The following is a 14,258-nucleotide window of genomic DNA, read 5'->3' as shown; positions in this document are numbered from 1 at the left end:
ACGTCACTTTCTTGTGCCTTATGCCCTGTGCTGCTTTAAATATGTGGTCTAGAACCACATACTTTGTTTTGTAAAGCAAATGCGGTGTCCTTTTGTCCTTCGGTCTCCGTTATACTTCTCAGTGTGTTCCATTATTCAGCTTTATTTGGTTTATTTCTTCTAGATGCTGTTCAATTAGAGCTGTTTTTTTGATGTTTTTCCCATGTGTTCTGTTTATGTGGAAGCAGCTATATTTACCAAAAACAATTAAATAAAACCCACATTAATTTGATTTTTTTTTCTTTAAACGAAGAAAAAAAAAGTTGTTCAAAGGATTAAAGCCAAACCCACCAAGGAACTTTTCTATGATTGATCCTGGCCAGAGGTGTGACACTCAGAACAGGGTGGCCTGAGTGTTACTAACCAGTATTTAATCGGTTTTTTTAAGACTGAAGTGGCCACTTCCCCATCCGGTGCCTGGCAGAGGCTCCATAGAGTCAACCAAGACCTCCAAAGTGAGCTGGAAGCTCAGTGCCGGCGACAAGAGCTCATCACCCAGCAGATTCAGACGCTGAAACATAGCTATGGGGAGGCCAAGGATGCAATCCGGCACCATGAGGCTGAGATTCAAACCCTGCAAGCAAGACTTGGTAATGCAGCTGCAGAACTGGCCCTTAAGGAGCAGGCTCTAGCCAAGCTCAAGGGTGAGCTGAAGCTGGAGCAGGGCAAAGTTCGTGAGCAACTGGAGGAATGGCAACACAGCAAGGCCATGCTGAGTGGCCAGTTGAGGGCCAGTGAGCAGAAACTCAAAAGTACAGAAGCCTTACTGCTAGAGAAGACACAAGAACTGAAGGACCTAGAAACGCAGCAGGCATTGCAAAAGGACCGACAGAAGGAGGTGCAGAGGCTGCAGGAATGCATTGCTGAGCTCAGCCAGCAGCTAGGTACCAGTGAGCAGGCCCAGCATTTGATGGAGAAGAAGTTGAAGAGGAACTACACATTGTTACTGGAGAGCTGTGAGCAGGAGAAGCAGGCACTTTTGCAGAACCTCAAGGAGGTAGAGGACAAGGCTAGTGCCTATGAGGACCAGCTACAAAGCCATGTGCAGCAGGTGGAGGCCCTTCAGAAAGAGAAACTGAATGAAACAAGCAAAGGCAGTGAGCAGGTGCACCAGCTAGAGGAAGAGCTGGAAGCCCGGGAGGCTAGCATCCGCCAGTTAGCCCAGCACGTACAGAGCCTCCATGATGAACGGGATCTCATCAAGCAGCAATTCCAAGAACTCATGGAACGTGTGGCCATGTCTGATGGGGATGTGGCTGAGCTCCAAGAGAAGCTGAGGGGAAGAGAAGCTGACTACCAGAACCTAGAGAACTCACACCACAAGGTCTCTATCCAGCTACAGAGTGTACGCACTCTGCTGAGAGAAAAGGAAGAAGAACTGAAACACATTAAGGAAGCACATGAGAGAGTTCTAGAAAAGAAAGACCAAGATCTTAATGAGGCTTTGGTTAAAATGATTGCCTTGGGCAGCAGCTTAGAGGAAACAGAAATTAAGCTGCAGGAAAAGGAAGAGTGTCTAAGGAGATTTGTAAGTGATTCTCCAAAGGATGCCAAAGGGCCTCAGAGTACCGCAGAGCAAACGGAGGAGGACCGTGGCATTTTGTCCCTAGACTCAGTCACCAGAGTATTTCCAGGCTTTCCCCACTCACAGCCAGAGGATGAAGACCCAGGTGCTGGCCTAGGGGAAGAATGTAACAGTGGTAGCCCCAGCAGAGAGGAGAACATGGTACCCCCAAAGTCTGCAGATGTGCCTGACAGGGATGGGCATCTGCAAAGCACCTCTAAGTCTGACCAGGGAGCACCTGTAAAAAGGCCAAGAATCCGGTTCTCCACAATCCAGTGCCAAAGATACATACACCCTGAGGGTTGTGCAAAGGCCTGGACTAGCAGCACATCATCAGACACCAGCCAGGACCAGTCACCCTCAGAGGACAGTGTGTCCTCAGAAGCTACCCCTAGCACACTCCCTGCAGCTGCAGATGCTGAAACATATATCTCTATAATCCACTCCCTGGAGACAAAGCTCTATGTCACAGAGGAGAAACTCAAAGACGTGACCGTGAGGCTGGAGAGCCAGCAGGGCCAGAGTCAGGAGGCATTGCTTGCATTGCACCAGCAGTGGGCTGGCACTGAGGCACAGTTGAGGGAGCAACTCCGTGCCAGCCTACTACAGGCTAGCGCACTGGCCTCTCAGCTAGAGAAAGAGAGACAGGAGAAGGCAACAAACATTGAACACCACTCTGGGGAGCTGGAAGACTTCCAAGCCAAAAATAGCCAAGCCCTGACATGCTTAGAAAACTGCTGGAAAAAGCTAAGGTCTCTGCCATTTGCTGACCAGGAGGAGGGACAGGATGCATGTGCAGCCTCCCTGGCTAATATAGAGAGTATGCTTGTGAGTGCTATAAAGGCCCTTCAGCCTTGGGAGTCCCCAGCAGACAGCAGGACGCAGACTGAGCAAGAGACAAGGCATCCCATGGAAAGTGGTCTGGCAACCCATGTTCAGGAGCCCTACCAGCCCATATTGAATGAACAGGAACATAGGAAGCTACTTTCTGCTCAGATAGTTCTAGAGGCCTCACTCATCAACCAAATTGCTGACTCTCTAAAGAATACCACTTCAGATGTGTATGGTGTTCTCCGTGAGCTTACTCAGTCAGGGGAGTGGCCTCTGAAGGAAGAAAGTACTGCCCTCTCTGCTGGGGCTCCAATGGAGATTTGGGCCAAGAAGGTACTGGTGAATGGTGAGTTCTGGAACCAGGTCGAGTCCCTAAGTAAGCACCTAGGGACACTGGGAGAAGAAGCAGCCTGCACGTCAGGAGACAGGCAGCAGCATATTTCCCAAAGTCTGGCTGATGCCACATGGATTCGTGCAGAGCTCAGCTATGCCACACAATCATTAAGAGAATTGTTCCACCATAGGCTACAGAGCATACAGGAGACCCTACAGGGGACCCAGGCAGCCCTACAGCAGCACAAGTGCATGCTAGGAGAAATCTTGGGAGCCTACCAAACCCCAGACTTTGAAAGAGTAATACAGCAGATCTTAGAAACCCTCAGGCATCCAGCTGGCAGGGAGGACCAAGTACAAACATCCTGGGACCAGAGCCCATTAGGAGAGGTACTAAGGCCAGGCACAGATGGCTCCCAAGAACCTTTGCAGGCTTTCCATCAGAGCCCTGAAGTCCTTGCTGCCATTCAGGATGAGCTGGCCCAGCAGCTGAGGGAAAAGGCTAGCATCCTTGAGGAGATTTCAGCTGCCTTACCAGCCCTGCCTCCCACAGAGCAACTAGGGGGTTGCCAAAGGCTTCTGCAAATGTCACAGCATCTCTCATATGATGCTTGTCTAGAGGGCCTTGGTCAGTATTCTTCATTACTGGTTCAAGATGCAATTATTCAGGCTCAGGTGTGTTATGCAGCATGCAGAATTCGGCTGGAGTATGAAAAGGAGCTGCGGTTTTACAAGAAGGCCTATCAGGAGGCCACAGGGGTCTCTTGCCAGAAGCGTGCACAAGCAGTTGGAGCCCTGAAGGAGGAGTATGAAGAACTTCTCCAGAAACAGAAGAGTGAGTACCATAAGGTGATCTCCCTCATTGAAAAGGAAAACACTGAGCTCAAGGCCAAGGTGAGCCAGATGGATCATCAACAGAGATGTCTACAAGAGGCAGAAAGCAAACATAGTGAAAACATGTTTGCCCTGCAGGGCAGATATGAGGAGGAGATCAGGTGCATGGTGGAGCAACTGAGCCACACCGAAAATACACTGCAGGCTGAGCGTAGCCGGGTTCTCAGCCAGCTAGACGCTTCAGTCAAAGACAGGCAGGCCATGGAACAGCAACATGTGCAGCAAATGAAGATGCTGGAGGACAGATTCCAGCTGAAGGTCCGGGAGCTACAGGCTGTCCATCAGGAGGAGCTCCGGGCCTTGCAGGAACACTACATGTGGAACTTGCGGGGAGCCCTCAGCCTCTGCCAACCCTCACACCCAGATTCCCCACTGGCTCCCAGGCCATCTGAACCCAGAACTGTGCCAACAGCCAAGGATGAGGCTGAATCGATGACAGGGCTACGAGAACGTATCCAGGAGTTGGAGGCCCAAATGGACGTCATGCGAGAGGAGCTGGGCCACAAAGAGCTGGAGGGTGATGTGGCCACCTTGCGAGAGAAGTACCAGCGGGACTTTGAGAGCCTCAAGGTCTTTAGCACCATTTATTTTTCAGAGCCAATTCTCTTTGGTGATACAAGAAAGGGGTATTCTGGGCAACTGAAGTCTTAGTGGAATAGGAAATAGTTTTAGCTCTCAACTGCTATACAGGCATAACTGAGTATCATTCTCCTCTGTATTCATGACCCAGAAGGGAAATTGGCAAGGAAAGCAGCATCCCTGTGGGAAAGTAGAGTAGGGTCTTCCTTGCCTGTCCATGCCTCCAGGGCACTCTCCACACCCTTCACCTTACCCTCACAGAATCCCTTCTGGCTTCAAAGTTGAGGCATTAGTCCAAGGACTGTCTCACACGTCTGAACAGCAGCCACCATGTGACTCTTCCCAGAGAGCAGAGTTAGGACTTCACAGCACAACAATATTTGCAAAGCAGTAAGCATTCTTGTCTAGCCAGGCTTCCCAGGGAAGAGTTGGCAGTGGATGGGCACTGTGTCTGAGAAGGGCCTTCCTATACTCTTGCCTCACCGGCTACCTGTCATGCTTCTGTGAACATCACTTTTTTTATCTTAGATTACACTGTGTGTGCTGCCTGGGCATAATTGTGGAGGGTTCTGACCATCTCTTAGATTCCAGAGGTGGCCTGGTAGCTGTGTCTTCATCTTCTTCCCCATTAGAAGGTATATAGGCCCCAAGGGTCCCTGAATCAGGTCTTTTTACAGGTCACTGTTCCTGCCTTAGTATCACAGCTGTTGCACAACAGGGTGTGTGGGACTGTTTCCCAGCACCCTTTTCCTCCATACTGAAGGGAAACAATGGTGTATTCAGGCTGGTGCTTTTCCTTTGCCTCTGGGTGACCACATAGCTACTGACCAAATACACAGGAGAGGTTGATGAGACACCTGAGGCACTGTTGCTCACCATTCTTTTCCTGGTTTCATCCAGACCTTTTAAAAATCATTAGGCGCCAGGTAGTGGTGGCGCACGCCTTTAATCCCAGCGCTAGGGAGGAAGAGACAGGCAGATCTCTGTGAGTTCAAGGCCAGCCTGGTCTACAATGCAAGTTCCAGGACAGGCTCCAGGCTACACAGAGAAACCCTGGTCTCGAAAAACCAAAAAACAAACGAACAAAAACCATTAAGCATTGTGAGAAATTTTCAAAATGTGTATTCAGTGATCTTGTGGGGAGCCTGGGCCACCACTGCTTGCTCCTTTTTGCATCTACAGGCACCTCCACAGCCTGGGAAGGGTGGGTCCAGGCCTGGCAACATCACAGTCAGTTAGCAAGATGTCGGAATGGTTGTGCTGGGTTCAGGTTACCTAGTAGGAAAATGCCTTAGAAACAAAAGGTACAAGTTGAGAGTAAGCGACAGACTTGAGCATATATATGTGCCCAAGAACTTCAAGCCCTCTGTAGGACTTGTGGCACAGCTGGACACATGCAGTGTGTTTGACCAGACTGTCTGAGCTGGAAAGTTTCTCTCTGTGGATCTCTGCCCAGAGAAGGGAGCCTGGACTGTTGCTGCTGCTGCACCACCACTAGCCAGGAGTCTGCATCTTAGTAAGGAACTTTGGATTCTAGGGATGGTTTAAAAATTAAAATTTGGAGCTGGGGAAATGGCTCAGTGTTTAAAGAACTTTCCAGCAAGCACAAGAACAGGACTTTACATCCCCAGCACTTATGTAAATGCTGGGTAAGCATGATATGGTGTGGCCCCCTTGTAATTCTAGCACATAGCAGATAGAGGCAATGGCTTCCCAAAGAAAACTAGTTAGGCTAGCTAGCTGAATCAAAATCTGTGTTCAGATGAGAGGTTCTATGTAAGGTGGAAGTGATCAAGGAAAAACACTCGAAGTTAAGCCTCATTGTGGCTTCCATGCACACATACACACTCAAATTTTTTAAATTGGTTTACAGAGTAACAATTTTCAAACATAATACAGTTAACAAAGAAGCAACCTGGTTGTTAAAAATACCTCAGTGTTTCTGTTATAGAAATTTTGTACCCTGTCTTCTTCATGTATTCCAAAATGCTCAAATCCAAATAAGATGGAAAAGACTTCCCATAGGATTGATATCCATTACATGGAACTCAAAATCTGAAACGAGCCAAAATCCAAAATATTCTGAGCACTGACTGCCACAAGCGGAATATTCTTCAGTGAACATTCTGTGCTGTGTCTTACACTGCAGGCAGAGTAAACAGGCTGTGTAAAATAATCTCTAGGCTATGTGGAGAAGGTAACTAGTACAGCACCCTCTGCAGTCAGCTCCAGGATGTGAGCAGGAGTTTAAAGTTGCTGACTAGAAGCACCACAGTGACTGTGAGGATCAGTAAGAAATGTCAAAGCATGGTGGTTGGATACTTGGTATCTTTTCTTGAATCCATTAGCAAAACAATGAGTTAGGAGCACAGAGTTAGAGCCACATTCTATTAGCTTGTTTGTTTGTTTGTTTGTTTGTTTTTGTCAGAAAGCCTGTTCTCAGAAGTGGCTGTCACAAGTTTAGGCATAATGACCCACATTCAAAGTAGCTGTAAGCTGCAGGTGGAACACAGGGCATGCATTACTGCTTGGTTAGAGAGCAGCTGGGCTCCATGGCTGTGGGGAATGGGAACTCTCCTTAGGACTTACATGTTGATGTCTGTTCTTTTGGTAAGGTGGTACGGTTCTCAGTGGGTAGCATGCCTCTGTTCTCCTTTAAAAGAGAGGAAAGGAGAAAGCATAGGATGGCAGGAAAGATATTGGCATCTGCTCCGGCTCCAGGGTGGATACCCTTGAGCTGAAGCTCCCAAAAATAGGTTGTGTCTATCCCAGCCCACAGCGGATGGGTTGCACTCTCCAGTCTCTCTACCCTTTGTTTCAGGATGGACTCACTCTCTCCAACTAACACGTTTGTCAGAATTTGTCCCTGTTGACAATCCAGTATGTCTGCTACTCCAGCCAATATAGGCAGTACATGTACCATTTGGTTGTAATGACACGCAGTCCCAGAAAAAAAGAGGTGTATAGCTACATACAGACTTGATACCTGATGCTGGAAGTTCCAGCCATATCGTGAGACCATATCACTTCTTGAACCAAGCAGGTCGCTGCCTTATTTATTACACGGGACAGCCACTTGGAGGCAAAGAGAAACCAATAATCCCTCTTCCATTCCACAGGCTACATGTGAGCGAGGCTTTGCTGCCATGGAAGAGACACACCAGAAGAAGATTGAAGACCTACAGAGACAACACCAGCGGGAGCTAGAGAAGCTGCGGGAGGAAAAGGACCGCCTCCTGGCTGAGGAGACAGCTGCCACCATCTCAGGTAGGGTTAAGTCAGGAGCACAGGGGTCCTGTGTTTAGGCCAAACCTATAGTTCAGAAGAGAATTGGCCTTCCCTTGTTTTTTCCTGAGATTGAAGTTTCTTCTTTGTAGATGGCGGTGGGTATGGGTGGGCAGGGTCTCTATTCTAGGCCATCCTTTAACTCCCTATATAAGTGAGGATAACTTTGGACTCAGTGCTGTAGTAAGGGAAATGAACTACCCCACCCTGTTTCTGTGTTGCTGGAAATTGCACATGGCCTTGCACGTGTCCAGCAGGTGCTAGACCAAATCAGTACCAGCCCTAGCCTTAAGCTTCATTTTGGAGAGAGGTATTAGAAGATTCAAAGTGAGGCAAGGAATAACTTGAGAAGCCTTTTGAGAACCTCCAAACTGAGAGCCAGTGTTCCAGCTGATTGTGACACTCAGGCCCCCAACAAGCATCCATCACTTGGAGTACTCTTCACAAGAGCGTGAATATGCTGTAACACAGCCCCAGTAAGTGTGTCTCACCCATCTCATGTTGCATTCTCTTTTCATGATTTTTTTTTTTCGAGACAGGGTTTCTCTGTGTAACAGCCCTAGCTGTCCTGGAACTAGCTCTGTAGGCCAAGATGGCGTTGAACTCAAAGAGATCCTTCCTGCCTCTGCCTCCCAAGTGCTGGGATTAAAGGTGTTCGCCACCACTGCCCTGTCCCTCTTTATATGATTAATGATGGTATGGTGGCTTATTTTAGCATCAGGAAAGTAAGTAACCGGCTCTCACATATTCTTATTTAAAAACCCATGCATGAGTACAACATTGACATTTATTTGATCATTGTGGAGTTTTTCTAATATCACATAAACACATCTATAGCTCTTTCAAGGGAATTAGTTTGTGAATTCTCTCAGCCTTTGTTTATCCCAGAGAGTCAGTCTGTGATAGACCAACCTCCTGTGGAGTCCTACTGCTATTGAGTAGTTGGTGCCAACAGGAAGCAGGCATCACCCAACCTGCCCTTGGCATTGTGGAGGGATAATGTAGTAGAAAGAACTACTGTCAGTTGTAGTGCTAGATTTCGGTGCTAAGGGACTATGTCTTTTCTGCAGCCATTGAAGCCATGAAGAATGCTCACCGGGAGGAGATGGAACGGGAGTTAGAGAAGAGTCAGCGGTCTCAGATCAGCAGCATCAATTCGGACATCGAAGCCCTGAGGCGGCAGTACCTGTGAGTCACCTAGCCCTAGGAGAGCCTCATAGGAGAGGGCTACTTTCCCAAGCCTAAGACAGCTTTGAGGCTGGTCTTAGGGAAGTGAGGAGATCATAGATCTGAAACAGCCCACTTCGGGCGCAAACACCTAAGGGTTAATTAAGACTGATATCTATGATGCAAGAGAAACAAATGTAACAAATGATATTTAAAGACCATCACTTAAGCTAGGCATGGTGACATACATTTACGATCCCAACACTTAGACTTTAAGGATGGAAGAGTGCCACAAATCCGAAGCCAGGGATATATATGGAGACCCTGTTCTAAAATAAAACAAATGCCTTCTGCGTGTTAGGGCTCACTGCAGACACCATCCCCGTTTGTTTGTACCACTGCTACTGTTTCAGTACCTTACAAAGAGCCAGGGTCTGGCTGGTGCTTTGTGCCTGGTATACTACAACTGTTTGTGGCAAAAGTGACCAGAGTTAGTGTTCTGGAAATTTCACACATACTGACTGCACACGAAGCTGCACCACGTACAGCACTGAAACAGCAACTTGTGAATTTTCCCTCAGTAGAAGTCACACTGCTAGGGTTAGTTACAGGAGGTATCCATTGATTAGACTTTGCTAAGGTCTCTGGAATATGCCAGGGTCTAAAGCAACAGCTCAGGAAATCCAGTGGTCATGCTTGCTGGACTGGAGGCTCATCTGGAAGTTCCTTCCTGGCTCTCTTGGGGATTTGGCCCTTCTGGACATGGGATGCTAAAAATAGTACCTCCAGGGCAGTTTCCTGGTGCTGAATGTCTGTACTGTGATGTGATACAGCACCCAGAGCTTTCCACCTCTGAGATCTCTGTGGTTACAGTGACTGACTGGCTCTTCCTCCCAGTTCCATCAAGCCAGCTGTAAATGGCTCAGGAAAGACAGAGTCATTTCTGCAAAGTATTCCTGACATTCTGTGAGGAGACATTGTACTGTCAATACCCAGCTGCCAGTTCTATAGGGAGGCAGGGCTGAACATTCCCTCTCTGCAGGGAGGAGCTGCAGTCAGTGCAGAGGGAGCTGGAGGTTCTTTCGGAGCAGTACTCCCAAAAGTGCCTGGAGAATGCACACCTGGCCCAGGCGCTGGAGGCCGAGCGGCAGGCCCTGCGGCAATGCCAGCGTGAGAACCAGGAACTCAATGCCCATAACCAGGTAAGGCCAAGAGAGACTAAGCCTCACCTTCATTTGCCTTTGCAGGTTTATCTCAGGGTTGGGGTCTTCTTCCTCTAGTGGCTGGACTTACCCTCTCATGTTTATTTCTGTAAGTCACACTCTCAGAATTCAGTGTTCCTCAGGAAACTGGGGTTCACTAGAATCCCAGCTGGCCCAAATGATTGGGCTGCAATACTGAGCTCAGTATAATCTTTTCTGACACACCCTACTTTGCCTGCCTCAAGCTCTATCACGCTTGCCTTCTCTGGCCTGTCAAGCCATTCTGGACTGTAGGCAGAGCTACCTGGGGATCACAGAACCACTGCTGTGGCTTGAAGAAAAGCACTTCTCAGCCAGGCCTGAGGAAATGGAGGGACAGCGCAGGATAGACTTTAGGAGGTCAAATGGGACAAGATAAAACTGCCCACACCAGAAGGTTAGGGTTTGGGGGTTTTTGTTTTGTTTTGTTTTGTTTTTATTATTGGTTATTTTGTTCTTTGTTTTTCAAGACAGGGTTTCTTTGTATAACAGCTCTGAAACTCACTCTACAAATTAGGCTGGCCTCAGACTCACAGACCTGCCTCGTGATGTGCCACCACCTCCTGACTCCAGGGTTTTAAAGTCCTTGGAATCTTAGCTCTAGAGACACAATTGCTCATCTGCTGTGAGTTGTGAATCAGTAGATTCGACTGACCACAGATAGAAAATTTTCGGGGTTGGGGGAAGCATTTGCACTGGACATATACTAACTTTTTTCTTAACACTACTCCCTAAATAATACAGTACAACTGGGTACTTAAGAATTACATGGCTGGGCGATGGTGGCACACACCTTTAATCCCAGCACTCAGGCAGCAGAGGCAAATGGATCTCTGGGTTTGAGGGCAGCCTGGTCTACAGAGTGAGTTCCAGGATAGCCAAGGCTACACAGAAACACAACACTGTCTTGAGAAAAAAAGAAAAGACTTGGTATTGGGTATGAGATGTAATCTATAGATAATCGAATTATATGGGAGGATGTATGCAGATATTGTGGGGCCCTTGAGCATCCACAGAATTTGGTGCTTAATAGGGGTCCTGGAACCTAAGTTTTCCATAGCCTCATAGCCCATATGAACAGCTTTTATGTGGTAACAGCCTCAAATGTCTACCTTAAACATGGTGCTGTACATGCACAAGGCTTGTGGCCTTCCTTCTTAGGTCTCTACACACTTCTGGTGAAAAATGACTTTCTCTGGTGTCCAAGCAACTGTATGTGGGCGGTCACTGTTGTGTTGTTGTCCTCCAGGAACTAAATAATCGCTTGGCTGCAGAAATCACACGGTTGAGGACACTACTGACTGGAGATGGTGGCAGCGAGTCCACTGTGTTACCACTCACACAGGGCAAGGATGCCTACGAGTTAGAGGTACTGTGAAAAGCTAGGCACTGCCTTGCCCAGTGCTCCTGAATCACACAGTAGCTCCTTAGTTTAGAGTCATTGGGGACCAGATTTGAAGATAGGGCCAGCGGGGTAGAATTCAGTCATAGAACACTGGCTTGGCCTGTGTGAAAGCTGTGGGAAGGTCCAAAGTCATCCAGGCATAGCAAATAAGCAGGTAGTCTCGGGTCCACAGGCAAGAGCAGGGGCCCTCTAGATGACTTTCCTTTACCTGCCCACAGACTGGTTTCATAAAGTGGCCCATTTCAAGGCTACAAGAATATTGCTGCTCTCAGATTGTTATCATGAATTAATTTCTCACAGCCCAGGATGTTCATTTTAAGTCAGAATAGTTCATTCTGTAGTAGAGTACACTTGTAATCCCAACTACTTATGAGGCTGAAGCAAGGGGATTCCAGAGCAATCTAGAAAGAAAAGGAAAAAACAAAAAACACTGTTGAAAGAGGGAAGGATAAAGGAAAGACTCTAATGTGTGTAGGGCAGCGGTTCTCAACATGTGGGTCTCAGCATATCAGATATTTTTATTATGATTCATAACAGCAAAATTACAGTTATAGAGTAGCAGTGAAATAATGTAATGGTTGGGGGTCACCACAACATGAGGAACTATATTAAAGGGTCACAGCATTAGGAAGGTTGAGAACCACTGGTGTAGGGCATCACCAAGAAGGCCCCCATTAGGTTAAAATTTTCCTTTATAGATCGCTCAGACTACACCATACTGACAGGTAAGCAGGAGGAGCTAAGTAGGCTTGGCAAAATTTCCTATAAGAATAATATGTCTAGACCTTGGCAGCTCCTGCTACAGGGAGCAAGCAAGAGTGGGAACTCAAGGTAGTCCTCATGCCTGCGACCCCAGGTTCTCAAGACTAGGGAGCCTAGCAGAGTATTTTCCCTTCCCCATTTCTGTAGAGGCACTGGGCAGTATTTAAATCATGTGTTCTGTTGGGTGTCATCAAGGGTGGGCTCTCTACTCCTCCCCAGTGTGTGAAGCAACTGTCTGCAAGCCAACCTTTGTATGCACAGACTACAGGATCCCTTGTTTCTGAGAGCCAGGCCTCATTTTCTCTCTCCTTATAGGTCTTGTTGCGGGTCAAAGAGTCAGAAATACAATACCTGAAGCAGGAGATCAGCTCCCTCAAGGATGAACTCCAGACAGCCTTGCGGGTAAGGGCCACATGTTTGAAGGCAAGGCAGGGTAGGGTAAATGTTGGGAAGCCTGGCCAGGTCCCTCTGGGGGCACGGCAAGCCACTCTACAGGATCATGGTCACAAAGTCAGGTTCCCTTAAAACACCAGCATATAAGCATATACCTTAGGAGTGAACAAGAAAGCCTCCCTGTCCTAGTCAGGTGGTGGTTGTTCCTGGGTTTCTATGCATTTGGACAGGAGCAATGACAGAGAAGAATGCCATAGAGGTGAAGTGAGGCTTGGTCTACCATTCAGGTGGGTCTAGTTGGACTGGAGTCAGAAAGAAGTGATAGAATCCTTCTATCACTTAGAAAATCTGAAAAACACCCACAAGGAAGTGACTTGGCAGTCAGGACCACAGCAGGCTGCCTGAGCTTGCCCTGCCCTAGCTGTTCACCTCATGTTTTCTTTAGTGTCCAGTCTTTGGCTCTGGGAGACGGAGGACACAGGGTCATTTCCAGGCCACGGTTAGTTCTCCCAGCACATCAGCCCCAAGGCTAAAGTTCAGAATGAGTCTGATCCCCTGTCTCCAGCTGCTGTTCATTTCTGTCCTTTTATTCTCTAGGATAAGAAATATGCTAGTGACAAGTACAAAGACATCTATACAGAGCTCAGCATTGCAAAGGCCAAAGCTGACTGTGATATCAGCAGGTTGAAAGAGCAGCTGAAAGCAGCCACAGAGGCCCTGGGCGAGAAATCTCCTGAAGGCACTACTGTATCAGGATACGGTGAGCAATCTGGGTGCTACTCGTAAAGATTTTTTGACACTTGAGTCAAACCCCAAAAATTCTAATGTCCTGTGACATCCCATATTTCCCCACATGCACAGGTTGACCCTCTCCTCCCATGTCCTGCAGCTGCTTTACAGAGCTTCTTCCATAGTAACAAGGGGTCTTACAGTCTGTCTCTGAGAAACTCCAGCAGGGAGGGGATGTTCATGCTAGTTCCTCATCTCAACTCATCTCAAATGTTTTACCATACAGTCTTTGAGGGCCACAGACAAGCAGAACAGAGGGATAACCTACTACCCTCTCCAGAACAGTGGAACTGGCCTCTTTCTGTGCTGGCTGAAAATATCCAGGCACTGTGCAGGACAGACTGAAAAGAACCTGCAGAACCACATTCTTTTGGACACTTTCTGATAATTCATGATTTCATCTTACCTTCGTGGTTACCCTTTCTTTATAAAAGTCCCACAAACAGAAAAAAATCTGTTCAAGTCCATAATATCCTGTAGCTCAGCTTTCCTTCACTAGCACGTTCAGAAACAGTAACCACGACAGCCCTCACACATGCCTGCAGACAAGTCCTCTACATTGCTTGCAGGATACAAACATTCACTTTTCTGGAAGACAGCTGGCAACAACAGCACAATTTAAAATCTAACTAACTGTAAAAGGTAATTACCATAGTCACCTGGGTAGAAAACCAAGAAGCCAAAGCATTAGAAGGAGGAAGCTTTAGACCTGCCATGCTAACTAACCTGAAAAGTGTCGAGTGCCATCCACGGACATCAGTCCACCACACGGTGCACAGAATGCTGAGTGCCATCCACGGACATCAGTCCACCACACAGTACACAGAGTGTCGTGTGCCATCCACGGACATCAGTCCACCACACGGTGCACAGAGTGTCGAGTGCCATCCACGGACATCAGTCCACCACACAGTACACAGAGTGTCGAGTGCCATCCACAGACATCAGTCCACCACACGGTGCAGAGTGCCATCCA

At 47.7% G+C, this 14,258-nt stretch overlaps 1 protein-coding gene across 8 annotated transcripts in view; it reads left to right on the top strand.

Moving 5' to 3' along the window:
• Positions 1-14,258, top strand: part of Mprip (myosin phosphatase Rho interacting protein) — a 131,520-nt gene that overhangs the window by 107,861 nt on the left and 9,401 nt on the right. For 5 of the 8 annotated variants that reach the window (XM_026780129.1, XM_005349966.1, XM_026780127.1 and 2 more), the window contains 7 exons: positions 428-4,231; positions 7,360-7,507; positions 8,596-8,713; positions 9,735-9,894; positions 11,183-11,302; positions 12,416-12,502; positions 13,091-13,253. In XM_026780129.1, the coding sequence (XP_026635930.1) occupies positions 428-4,231; positions 7,360-7,507; positions 8,596-8,713; positions 9,735-9,894; positions 11,183-11,302; positions 12,416-12,502; positions 13,091-13,253 (4,600 nt within the window). The remainder of the gene's footprint in view (positions 1-427; positions 4,232-7,359; positions 7,508-8,595; positions 8,714-9,734; positions 9,895-11,182; positions 11,303-12,415; positions 12,503-13,090; positions 13,254-14,258) is intronic. The other 3 variants (XM_005349968.1, XM_026780131.1, XM_026780130.1) reach the window with 2 other exon arrangements.

Source organism: Microtus ochrogaster, chromosome 7 (assembly GCF_000317375.1).
Source record: "Microtus ochrogaster isolate Prairie Vole_2 chromosome 7, MicOch1.0, whole genome shotgun sequence".
Lineage (NCBI taxonomy): Eukaryota > Metazoa > Chordata > Mammalia > Rodentia > Cricetidae > Microtus > Microtus ochrogaster.
The sequence above is the reverse complement of the archived record's forward strand: the minus strand, read 5'-3'. Positions and strand labels throughout refer to the sequence as shown.